This window comes from Tachypleus tridentatus, chromosome 7, assembly GCF_004210375.1.
Source record: "Tachypleus tridentatus isolate NWPU-2018 chromosome 7, ASM421037v1, whole genome shotgun sequence".
In the NCBI taxonomy this organism is placed as follows: domain Eukaryota; kingdom Metazoa; phylum Arthropoda; class Merostomata; order Xiphosura; family Limulidae; genus Tachypleus; species Tachypleus tridentatus.
In genome coordinates, this window is record NC_134831.1 from 52,322,861 (window position 1) to 52,336,213 (window position 13,353).

Genomic DNA, 13,353 nt, shown 5'->3' on the forward strand with positions numbered 1-13,353 from the left:
TAAAATAATCCAAGAAAGAAAATACCTCGATTAAGTAATTTATTCACAGCATAGCCATCACTGTTGTAATTTAATTGGCAATATTCTAAAGATTGTACCTGCCCTCATAGAATTTTACCCTACAAAACAAAATATTAAGTCTCTTAAAACTCACTGACTTGTTTTTCAATGTCATTGCAATTCCATTCTCCAAAAATAAAGAGAAAAACATAGTAAGATAATAAGTTAGATAGAAATTAAACATTTTCTTATAGATTTGTTACTGCTATTGATATATCTAATTTTGGAGGTATATTAATAACCATAGAGTTAAGAGGTAAAGTCCTGTTTAGTCATTGTTTATTATCTTCAATATTATTTTATTGTAGACAATTGAAACCATTTATCTAGCACAATAATACAACATTTCTTTAAAAAAGAACTCCTTAACCTTTATCTAATTTACTTGAGGATCTAGCATGGCTTGGTGGTTAGAGTACTCGACCCGCAATCTAATGTTCGAGGGAGTGAATCACGTCACCAAATACGCTTGCCATTTCAGACATGGGAAACCGTAACATTATAGTCAAGACCTTTGGTCTATCACTTCAAAATTAAGGACGGCTAGCTCAGATAGCTCTCGAGTAGCTTTGCGAGAAATACAATAAAACAAACAAACACAATACCTGTTCCTGGCAAGCTTCAGAAAAGTCACAGGTTTTGTAAGCTTGAATCACTTTGTGCGATAATGGAGCCATAAAATTGTAGGTAACGCCAATTGCAGCTGTCACACCAAGAGGCAAGGCAGCAAGCAAAATCTTTAGAGAATTAAAATACATATTATTAATTTTATAAAAGCCATCAGAAATTCTTTTATAATAATTTTACGTATTTGCAATTTTATTACAATAAATTATATGAACTTTTGAATAAAATTACATTAAAATGTTGACACACAAATAAATATCAAAAATGGACTTTTTTTTTTTTCGTTTGTTAAGAAGGTGGATAGGTGCATTACTTCATCTGCTCCAAGGAACAGTTTGAAAGGCTTGCCCTCTAGTTGTTGGCATAGGAATAAATCTCGAAGATCTGAGGATGTATATTTAGCACCACATAGCGTGGGAATACGAAGTTTTGCCTCACACAAGAACTGGTCAAGTTTAACTGAAAAATACAACGTAAGGAAATATTTTTGTAAACTCATAACTGTATATTTAAATATTAATACTATAATAATTAACTATAAATTACATTTAACTTAGAAACATAATGAAAAACATAACTCTAACGAATGTTAAGTATTATCTAAAAATGAATAGCGGAGTCAGTAGTTGAAATAATCATTAATCAACCGAAAACTATATACTTTCCAGAAATAAAAATAACTTTCGGAGAGATACAGTAAAATTCCACAGAACCAATAAAAGATGCAAGACATTCCCACTATGATAACATACAAATGTCTTTACTAAAAGATAAAATCCACGTTTTATAACATGGTTTTTTTTAATGTAACCTACATGGGCACATATTTTAAAATCAAGTAATTTTAGATAACGAATGCAAAATTTGAATAATTTACATGGAATATTTTAATGTCGCCTAAAATCATCCAAAATAGTTGAAGAGCGGTGAGAAAATAAGTTTATCACTCTACAAAACAAATAAATAGTCAGCTAATAAAGAAATTAATATTGGAGATTTTGTTATTCGGTAATTGTCACGATAAAAAGTTTCCGTGGCTTTCTTATGATATATTAATGTGAGAAAAAACAAATGCTAAAAACGGCGGCTAAAATATTTTTTTCTTTTTAAGTGTATAATACGTATTTCAGCTGTAAGCAGTTTCCTATCACTTATTCATGGACTCGATTAACCTCGTTTCTGTTGAAAGATTCACGTGTAACCAAAGCAACCTTGAAAATCAATCAAATGATGTTCATTTAATTAACAAGTAAAAAAAAAAAAAAACCACAATGTTTTTCAATTGAAATTCAAAACTTGTTGACGACGAACAAACATCTTAATGATACACATATTCCTTATAAAACAATTACAATTCTTTAACACTCCTACGAAAAGTGGGGCCTAATAGGCCCCAGAGCAACTTGAAAGGTTATTAATATTAGGCTAATAATTTTGTATTTAAATGAAATTGCCATTTAAATCCATTAATGAACGGATTAACGAGATTCCCACTGTCCCTATCTACTATCTAGCGAAACCACAGCCAGGGGAACGGGCTTGGAGAAATCAGCACTAGAAACGTCTTTTCGTAGGAGTGTTAAAGAATTTAGTACATTAACTAGTGTGTTTCTAGCCCTTAACAGTTTAAGTAATATACAAAGCTTGTAAAGTAACAAGTTAAATTTTCGATGTCATAGACACTTAGGAAAGGCCGGGAAGTTCAGTGAATTAGTGGTGGACCCAGTTAGGGTGGACGCTCCTTTGGTGAAAATAATTTTTGTTTTATGTATAAATACCCATTTTATGTGTTTACAGACTCATCATGTCCATCTTTGGTTTGCATTCATTAGGTAATCTAATTCCTTCAGCCGTATGCTGATCAGAGAGGATAAAAGACTAAAAGCTAACATAACACTCTGATACTCTCCCCTCCATAAGCTCTCGCTCGCGGGTCCCTTCGCGCCCTGTCATTGGACCCCTTTCGATCAACTCTGTTAATAGTTTTCTAGCTGTATCGTAAATAATCTGCAAAAGAATGTTATAATTAAATTAAATCTGTTCAGATCTCTAAAATAAGTGCAACTTATTGTTAAATAAATTCAATATCTCTTAACACACGGAAATACTTTGTAATATATTTTTTAAATTATAATGACATTTTGCTTCGTTAAGATTCGAGTCAGTACTACCTTACCGTTAACAGGCATGAAATATCCAAGTTTAAAATCTCAGACGCAAATTTTTAAATTAAAAATAAATTTTACTCATTTACAACGACGGATTTTGAAGACTCACCATTAATCCCAGTGTATGACGGTATATGGTAGTATAGGAAGGGTGTATTTGGAGCCGCTGATGCAATAGCTGCAAGGTAGCTAATCAAATCTCCTGCAATTTCATTGTAATGTTAAGAAAACTGTACAATAACATCAGAAAAATTAAAGCTATTAGTTTCAGGACACCCTTTGAAACGCCATATCATTACTTTAGTGTACTTTCAATAAACTGTTAAAAACAACATAAAAGAAAGCTAAGCCAGTTGTATTAAAAATTACTTCGTAAAACATTAAAGTAATTAAACTTTAAACTTAGAAGTCATCATGTAGAGTCGTTGATTTTACAAACATAATAATGTGTAGTCTAAAATTACGACGAGCTAAATGTTTTAATGTTAATAAAATTACCAAAAAAAGAGGTATGTACTAATCAGTAAACACGAACCGTTTTCAGTTGGCTTGTAATATAAAGGGGGCAGAGAGGCTATAGCTGATGCTCCGTGTTGTTCAGCATGTCTAGCCTTAAAATATAACAAAGGTTGATTTCAATAGGGATTTAATAATAAAACTCTTAAAAATTATCAAATGTTTATTGTTTAAAGTAAATTCGTATTTATTATTTAAACTGCTGATGTTATCCTCACGGGTACGTTAGAAAAACATGTACGGTTAAATAGATCGAAGTTTTCATTGAAAATGTTTACATTGTTTACATATATATTACATTATAAAAACAAAAATATATTTAAAAATTAAAGTTTTAAAGGGTCCTTACCGAACCAATACTACATTTATTAAATGTCTTAAAACAATAGTTTACGTTATATTATAGAGACATATCTAGAAAATAAAGCCATTTTATTTATAAAATGAATTTCAGTTATTCACCTTTCAAAGTAATACATGTTTTTATTCGGTATTTAATTACTAAAAACCATATTTCTATTTCAGTGTACTTAAATTCCAATCGTACAAACATGGTTTTTATTTCTTTCACATAATTCTTGAAATTAAAACTAATTTCCTGAAATTGTACAAGTTTGACGTAAATACTCGTATTGTACGACATCTTTTTTACTCCCCAGTGTTATGACTATACACTGAAAAACTTTACTTTACGAAAAATATTTATTAGAAAAAACTGAATTGCATTTTTAGCATCTATTTAATTAATGTTTAGTATTAGCTGAGATGCGAAGAAAACAAATCTTGTTTTTTTCTTTTTTGAATTTCGCGCAAAGCTACTCGAGAGCTATCTGCGCTAATTGTCCCTAATTTTGCAGTGTAAGACTAGAGGAAAGGCAGCTAACCATCACCACCCACCGCCAGCTCTTGGGTTACTCTTTTACCAACGAATAGTGGGATTGACCGTCACATTATAACGCTCCCACGGCTGAAAGGGCGAGCATGTTTGGTGTGACCGGGATTCGAACCCGCGGCCCTCAAATTACGAGTCGAACGCCTTACCCCACCTGGCCATGCCGGGCCCAAAACAAATCTTTAAAAGCATTACTTAAATATCTTTTTGAGTTGAAGTTGACACTGAAACTATTTAAACATTAAGAGTGAACGTTACAGTATCTAATGCAAACAAAAAGTCAATCAAAATTATGGAGAAAATTACTTAAACCCTGCTTTCTGAGAAACTTATTGTAAAATCTCTAAGCTTTGAATTAGTTGTCATGACAATGATCTAAATTTGATTTAGAATGAGATTAATTAAAACAATAATTTGGAATATCCTGGAAGTAAATTGTTAGGACAGCTCTCAAAACTCATTTGAAAGTAAACATTTTTTATGAAAACAGTTTTACAACTTTACAAAAAGTAAAAGATATTGCTTCGTCAGTTTAATATTAAATATTTTTTGAAATGTCACACATGAGGAAAGTTATAACTTCATTACCTTAAAAAGCAACGTTAAACATTACAAGGCACTTAAATATTTTAATAAAATGATTCACATACAAACTTACCAGCTCCATTGCGTCATTAACATTACAACCTCCAATATGAATTATTATCAGGTCCAATCTGAAGAACATACAGAGTACAGGTATGATATTATGTAAAACTAAGTTCAAACACAAAAAAAAAACGTGGAATAATTTTAATAATTTATAGAACATGATAAGCATACAGACATCTGCTAAGATACTAAAATATTTAACGAATTATTCAAGAATAGTTATCCAACTTTATATCCTTGTTAATGCAGTATATTATTAGACTCCATAAATTTTAATATCTGTTTAAACACACAGATAATGAAACAGGCCAGGGAAATAATTCTATGTTTATTTCAATCCAACAAAAATGTTTGACTTGTAGAACGGGTGATAAACAGAGTCACTGATTTTGGAAAAGCTAAACTTTAATGGGATATCAGAAATTATACAAAGAATGAGCAGAGGCACGTGTTAGACTCCTAAAATACTTAGTGAATTACTTAAGTTTCTAACGATTCATTTTGTAGGCCTGTAGGTAAGCAAATTATAACCCGATGTGCAGATATACCTCAACATATTTATAATTATTTTAGTTACATGAGCAGAACCAGTATAAGCTTTCTTGGAATGCTAACTGTTCAGAGATTTATTCCATGATGTTGAATTTAAAACCTATGAGTCAAGCACAATATTCAAAACATATAAACCATTTACTATGTTTCACATTTCGTTAAGTTTTTGTCTCATTTAGTGTAAAGTTGGTCTATGATTTTATTATACTTATCAGAAGCAGATAAATATTACAATTTCATTTTGATCATAACTTCAAAATAAGCTGGTAGAAAGCCCTCTCATGTATAACCATTTTAGTGATTGATTGACTTTTTACTATAAATCTAAAAAACTCAGTATTATATTAATGGATTATGGGAGACGTTAAAAAGACTAGAGATTTATGTAGCAATAAGAAATTAAGTCTTGATAACGTTTACAAAGCAAACTGAAACTAATTCAGACAGAGTAAAAGTAAAAGAAAAAAAAAAAACACCATGTAATATAATTGTGTGTAAATGGGTAAGAAATTACAGCACTCATGAAGAAAGAAAAAGTGGCCATGGACAAAATATGGAAAAACAAAGAGAAAGCGAACACGTGAAAAGAGAAAACGAACTATACAATAGGTGCAAGATAGAAAAGTGTGTCTGTAATAGTTGTTTCAGACACAGATGAGAATAATGAAACATTTGGCAAAGATACAGTACTGTTAAAAAGTGTTAGGATATGAGAACACTTTTGTCATTCTATCCATTTTATAGGACTAATTCTTCTGTGCCTTTACAAAATGTAAATTTCAACACTGTTGTAAGGCTTCACTGATCCCTGTTGACAATTGAATAAACCAGGGCGAAAATACTTATAATTCTTTAGAATTCCAATATACTTGTACCAAGGGTATGTCATAAGGGTTCTGCTTGAGTGAAAAAACTGATCAAATTTAGGGTCTAAAATAAAGATCATTGTACCCCTTGCAGTGTCTTTACTCTATAACAAGAAGCTAGCAAAGAGCTAGCATATGGTACCAGTAAATGCTAGAAGAAATTGATTTAATAGTACCTGATGAATAAACTTTGATATAAAAAACATTATTTAACAAACACTATATAAAGTTTTTCTTGTCATGCCACGGCCCAAAAAATAACGTAGAGAATTGTCAGTTGAGCAGAAAGTTCGCATGAAAGCTTTACATGATGTTGGTTGAACTCTCAGACAAATTACTGCAGACTTGAAATGCACCCCAAGCGTTGTCAAGTACACCCTAGATCGTGATACCGAGACATGTAAATCTGAAATAGGAAAAGAAGAGGCAGAGCGCCTAAACGAAACGATACTGGTATTAAATATCTTCGTTCATGTTGCCTTTGAGACACCTCAATGCATAGCATCAGCCATAAACCATGAGTAAGGCAGTGTGACAGTTTGTGGGTGTTTTTTTTCTGCTGAGACGACAGGAGATATTTGTAAAATAGTTGGAATAATGCAACAGAACAAGCATGATCAGATACTGATCCGTCATTCAGTGGTTTGCGTATTATTACATATCACGTTTTATTTATTTTCTTAAATTGGTAAAGGATTCTACTAGCAAGAAGATAATGACCCAAACACTCATCCAACCTATGGAAAATTACGTAACTCAGAAAGAAGCTGCTGGAGTCATTCAAATAATGTAATGCCCCCCTTTCCCAGACTCTCAAGCTCAACCCGACTGAGCAGATCTGGGATTTGATAGATCAAAACCTATAGCAAATCAAAAGTTACTTCCAAAGACACTTTATGGGAATATATTAGAGATATTTGGAGCAAAATCACAAATGATTCTTTGATTAAATATGTTGCAACAATGTCTGAAAGACTATGTGGGGCCAGGTGGTTAAGACACTCGACTCGTAATCCGAGGGTCGCAGTTTCGAATCCCCTTTGCACCAAACATGCTCTCTCTTTCAGCTGTGGAGGCGTTACAATGTTACGGTCAATCCCACTATTCGTTGGTAAAAAAAGTAGTGCAAGAGTTGGCGGTGGGTGGTGACGACTAGTTGCCTTCCCTCTAGTCTTACACTGCTAAATTAGGGACGGATAGCGCACATAGCCCTCGTGTAGCATTGCGCGAAATTAAAAAAAAAGAAACAAATTATCTGGGGTTATAATAAAAATGTTAACTCTTTGGTCAAATCAAGCACTTCCACCGAGTTGTTGTTGTATGAAATATGACGATTAATAAAATATTGTTTTACCTGTGATTTAACTGCCATTGTTCTTTGAAAGCAGAATTATTCTTTTTTTTACTTTTCCTTACACTTTTGCACAGTGTTATACAACTTCACTCTCTAATTTTCTGACTCATAGAGAAACTTGCGCAAAGCCATAAAATGCTTAGTATTATACATATAAATGAGATTCGAGGTTTATTTTAAATTTCGTTCAAAGCGATCCGATGGCTTAATTCACTAGTTGACCCAATTTTGGCGGTGATAGACTAGAGCAGTGGTTCTTAACCTTATTGGAGGTACTGAACCCTTTGTAATTGGAAAAATAAAATGAGATTTTTTCAAATTCAAAACATATGTAGATATTTTATTAGTGCACAAAATGAACCATGCATCAGTTGCACACAATATCACTGTGTTCAAAGAACAAAACCAACAAAACATGAATTTCACACAAAAACAAAAACACAACTCAATGAATATTTATTGCAAATCAATGTGACTTTTGCTGTTGCCTTTCAGAGACAAGTTCAGAAATGCGCGGCTTCACCTTGGCAAGTGCCACTCTCATATCATTTTCGCAACAAAGTCTGTTCATTTTCTTCGTTTTTATGTCTACCATCCTCGAAAAGAATTGCACGCGAAGATACGTTGTAACAAACAGTATGAGTATCTCAAGGGCTTTCTTAGCAATAAGAGGGTACGCTATGATTTGGTGACACCAAAACGTTGAGAGCGTTGTTGTTCTGAAAAGTTGCTGTTGAACCTGGCTCTGCTGAAGTTCATTGATTTCGTCGAGGTATTCATCATTGACATCTGCTGTCGCAACAATAAACATGAACGGCTGTCTCACACATGCTGGATACGACTCTCTGGTGGGGAAGTATTCGTCGAAACAGTTTGCGAGCTTATCTAAGTGCATGGCAATTGCTTGCTTCAGTTCCCCGGGTACAGAAATGTCTCCGATTTCAGACACATCTTCGATCTTACTTACACAGTCGTCCAGCAGGGGAAATTTTGCGAAGTTATCATTCTCTGTTCGTCGTTTCCATAACGGTAGTTGTTGTTTTTTTAAGCCTTCAGGTTTCCTTTCGCTTCGATGATGTTGACTCCACCGCCCTGCATCTGTTGATTAAGATAATTGAGAGCATTGAAGATACCGCCAAAATGAAAATGACTCAGATTTTTCGAAGCAATCCAGATGACAATGTTGGTGCTCTTGCAAAAACAGGGCTAATTCCACATGCATGGCAAAAACACGATTCAGCACCTTTCCCCGGGATAACCACCGAACGTTAGAATGGTACAAAAGTACCTCGAATTCAGAATCCATTTCATTACATACCTCTTTGAAGATGCGGTGCTTCAGGGCACTATTTCGCACATAGTTTACACATTCTACTACAATTTTTAATACTTCTGCCAGTTTTGAAAGCAAGCTTTTTGTTGCCAACGCATGCCTGTACAGAACACAGTGCGTTACAATGATGTGTGGTGCATCGGCTTTCACCAGCGCACCAAAACCAGAGTTTCGTCCCAGCATGAATGGAGCTCCGTCCAAACAAACTGCAGAAACCATATCCCACGAAAGATCGTTTTCTCTGAAGAAGTCATCCACAAGTTTCTTCACGTCGGCTCCCTTAGTTGTTGTTGTTGTAAAAGCTTACAGAATAAAAAATATTTCATCTCGTCGTTCTTCACATAGCGCACGAATACAACAAACTGACTTAGAATGGAAACGTCGGTGGTCTAGTCGAGTTGAAGGCTAAATTTTGCTAGGCTTGAAATCAGATCTACAACTGCTTGAGCCAAGATGTCATCACTCATGTCATCTATTCTGCTGCTCATGGTGTCATTTGAAAGAGGAATTTGGGATAACTTATTTTCAGCAGCTTTACCCAGCATGATATTCGCCATCTTCAACGCAGCCGGTTTTACGAGTGCTTCACCAATGGTGTGTGGTTTGCCCTGCTTTTCAATCAAGTACGCAACTTCGTACGATGCTGTGAGGATCGGTTTGTCGATGGGTACAAAGCTGAGAACAAGCAAAATAGCCTTTTCATCGAACCTGGCTCTCTTTACCTTGAATTCAGCAAGCGTTGTGTTCTTGTATATCCCATCTTCATGCAGCTTTAGGGAGTGTTATCTTAGTTTTGCCGGTGCTAGACTAGAATTGCTCAATTTGGCATTGCAAATCATGCATTGAGGACGCCGACTCCCATCATGTTCCGTTATATACGTGAATCCATATTGTACGTATTTGTCCGACCACTTTCTGTTTTTGCTCGACATAGTTAGCATGAAGGGATTGAAATATAAGGATAAAATCACAAATGGTGCACGATTATTACAGTCACAAGTCGACTGCTAAGCGCACGAAGTTCCCTGCAACACAGATATTGAAGCCAAGTGATGTGACGTGATCAGCCACAGCCAATGATGGCCAAGTGTAGCATGACGTCACGAATCATACGAGTGGGGTAAACGAAACGGACACACACACAGTGTGTGTGTCTTGACCTCCGCCGTACCCCTGAGACTGACTCACCGAACCCCTGGGGTTCGATTGAACCCAAGTTAGGAACCACTGGACTAGAGAGAAGGCAGTTGGTAATCATCATCCACTGCCAACTCTTACGTTATTCTTTTACCAACGACTAATGGAATCGATTGTAACATTTTAACATCACCATGGCTGAAAGGGCGAGCATATTTGGTGAGACGGGGAATAGAACTCGCGACCCTCAGATTGCGAGTCAAGCGCCCTAACCACCTGACCGTGCCGGAACTAGAATGACTACAACATAAAAATGTATAATTCACAGATTTTAGATTCTAATGCTGGAACATTTATACATTTTTGAAACATTCAGAAACATGTAACAATAATGATAAATACTGTTATACATGACTGTGTTTCAGGAAAGTAATTAGATTACAAAAACTACTTATTTAAACAATACTGATGAATGTGAAATCCCAACACAAACTTCTGTCTAAAACTATTATTTATAATTCTTTAAGATAGAACAACTCAATACTACAAATGTAAAAATATCATCATTACGTTTTTATAAAATATGAGTGTTCTGTGCAACTCTCGGGGAAGTGAAGCAATATGCTAAATATGAAACACCTACAAGTAACCAAGATATAATTAGAAATTACAAAGACGATAATGACTATGAAATTTCAGATAGAGTAAGTGACATAGGAAACGTCAATGGTTACATACTTCCCCTTGCCAGCTTTTATCCATTTCTCTGCTGTCAACTTCCGCTCTTCCACCGTCAGGGAAGGGCCTTCTCCTGTTGTACCATTAACTAGAAGTATCATCATAAAATAAACATTTATTTACACACAAATTAATACAATATATTTATACTCTCTATTAAGCCATGCACATTATTTTTAACGATATATTCTACAGGATACTTAATTTAGCAGTATTATTATTATAGATACCTTACAAATCCTTTGTTATCATTATGCGTTTTATAAAGTCCACTAATAACATCGCGTATTTCAATTATAACAATGTTTTCGAGTTCAATTTTTAATTTAACTTAATTTATTCGATACATGAATATTCCGACTCGTTAATGTGATATCTATTGTGATGTCGGAAGCTATAAAAAATATATTGATACAACTTTGTCGTTTAACTCGACTTAAACACAAAACATATACTGTTAAATTTCACAACATTCATACATGTTTCATCGTGTACAGTGAGGGTAAAAAATCAAACAAGATAGCTGCTGAGAGATTCACACAAATAATTTAAAGATAATATTAAAAATTAAAAAGTGTTCATTGTTATAACAATCACATTGCTGGCTCATCAAAAACAAAAGCATGAAATATACTGCCCACTTTAATACTATAAACGACCTAAGTATCTACTTCATTTCCATGTAAGTTTATAATTCAGAACTTACTTTATTTAGCATTTGTTGCCCTTTTCTCTACTAACGTACAATAATTTAATGAACCGTAATTCATCATAGTGCTTCTTGGACTTCGTGCTGGTCTAATTAAAACAACGTCGAACGATTCGTGTAACGACTTAAGTAAGTAACGCAGAGATGCCAACCATTACGATTTGAGCGCAATCATTACGATTTTGGTGTATACATTACGACTATACGCTCATACAGACAAATATTACGACTTGTTGCAACTCCAAAATTATTATATATAATATAGGCCTATACAATAAAGTGATAAATTGTTCCCCCAGGGCTTGAAAGGGGTGAAAAAAATTTCTTGTGAGATACAAATAAATTTTGATAATAAATAAAAGACACAGTCCAAATGGCTACTTGCGATAGTCATGTTTGTGCTTGAAATAATATAAACTATTTGTATCTCCGACGTCTACCAATAGTTTGAGTGCGGTGCTTCTCCATACAGGGTACGTGGGGGAATTCATAGTTACGTCATCAGTGCTTGTCAGCCAATAAGCGCTCGCGTAGATGGGTATTTCTCGTTTTATGAGCGGCATAGAAACACCAATACGATCGTTCACAAGTTGGAAAAAGAAGAGGCCTCGTTCACCAGATTGTCTTGTTTCTGCCAAATCTAAAAGGACTAAAACTGTGAAAGGGCTCTGTCTACGATCATTACGCTTAGTCATTTGAAATAGTTAGCATCTCTGGTAACGTATTAACCAATTACACAAATTTTTCACTTTCCCAAATAATAGTGTAGTCGGCCTAATAACGTAGTTTTTAAGCTAAACAGTTATGTTGTGTTCCTTGATACTGGCCATAAACATAACTACCCAATTTGTAGGTTACACAATCAACTTTTTTCTTTTTCCTTTTTAATATCATACTTTTGACAGACTCACGAAGTAGACTTCAAAACTTTCAAAACTCCACTAACTGTGTTATATATCTAATTCCTAATCAAAACTGATCCCAAACCCAAATTTAGAAAACAACAACACCTATTTCTTAAGATTTACCAAACGACACTAATCCAAACAGTTCACGCCAGAATTTTTACCAAACAACAATGAATGCATAGAGCACCGTCTCTACAAAATCATTTACAAGACAGATAATGGTTATGGGAAAAGTTAAGAAAATATAATATAGGTTAAGTTAAAAATAAAACATTGGTTTCGTTGTTTGCACCACAAAATAACGACAGAAACTATGTAGACTAATGTAACACCATCGCAATAGCCTAGAATTCTCTTACCAAATGCTCCACGAACGTTGTTTCTACATAATAGGTCCACGTACTTTGGTATGATGTCCAAATTTACCTTCCTGGTTCGTCAAAAACAAAAATTTAGTATATAACATAACAGTAAAGAACAAAAGGAACAATTTGGTCAATCTCGACGCCCCCAGTGGTACAGCGGTACGTTGCGGACTCACACTGCCAGAAACAGGCATTCGATACCTGTGATGGTCAGACCACAGATAGCACTTTGTGTTTAATTCTAACAAACAAACCATCTAGACACTTTTTCTCACTAAAGTAAACTAAGTACTAAACTTCTCGGAGCTATTCCTTATTATTCAAATATTTATGATGTTACGTGTTATAATTCATCGGGGACAAGGCCCCAGTTTATTTTATCACATATAATAAATTATTCCCGGATTAGTCTCCGATTTATTAGGTTACGTATTATGATTTTAAATAACCGAAAATTTTAATTTAGATTGATTGGTT

The 13,353-nt window shown here is 34.2% G+C and overlaps 1 protein-coding gene across 3 annotated transcripts in view; it reads right to left on the reverse strand.

Moving 5' to 3' along the window:
• LOC143255653 (N-acetylneuraminate lyase-like) overlaps positions 1-13,353 on the reverse strand; it is a 58,218-nt gene that overhangs the window by 11,550 nt on the left and 33,315 nt on the right. For 2 of the 3 annotated variants that reach the window (XM_076511649.1, XM_076511650.1), the window contains exons 3-9: positions 12,871-12,941; positions 10,895-10,982; positions 4,922-4,979; positions 3,391-3,466; positions 2,965-3,057; positions 1,001-1,146; positions 666-797 (exon numbers count right to left, since the gene is read on the reverse strand). In XM_076511649.1, coding sequence (XP_076367764.1) covers positions 666-797; positions 1,001-1,146; positions 2,965-3,057; positions 3,391-3,466; positions 4,922-4,979; positions 10,895-10,982; positions 12,871-12,941 — 664 coding nt within the window. The remainder of the gene's footprint in view (positions 1-665; positions 798-1,000; positions 1,147-2,964; positions 3,058-3,390; positions 3,467-4,921; positions 4,980-10,894; positions 10,983-12,870; positions 12,942-13,353) is intronic. The other variant, XM_076511651.1, reaches the window with a different exon arrangement.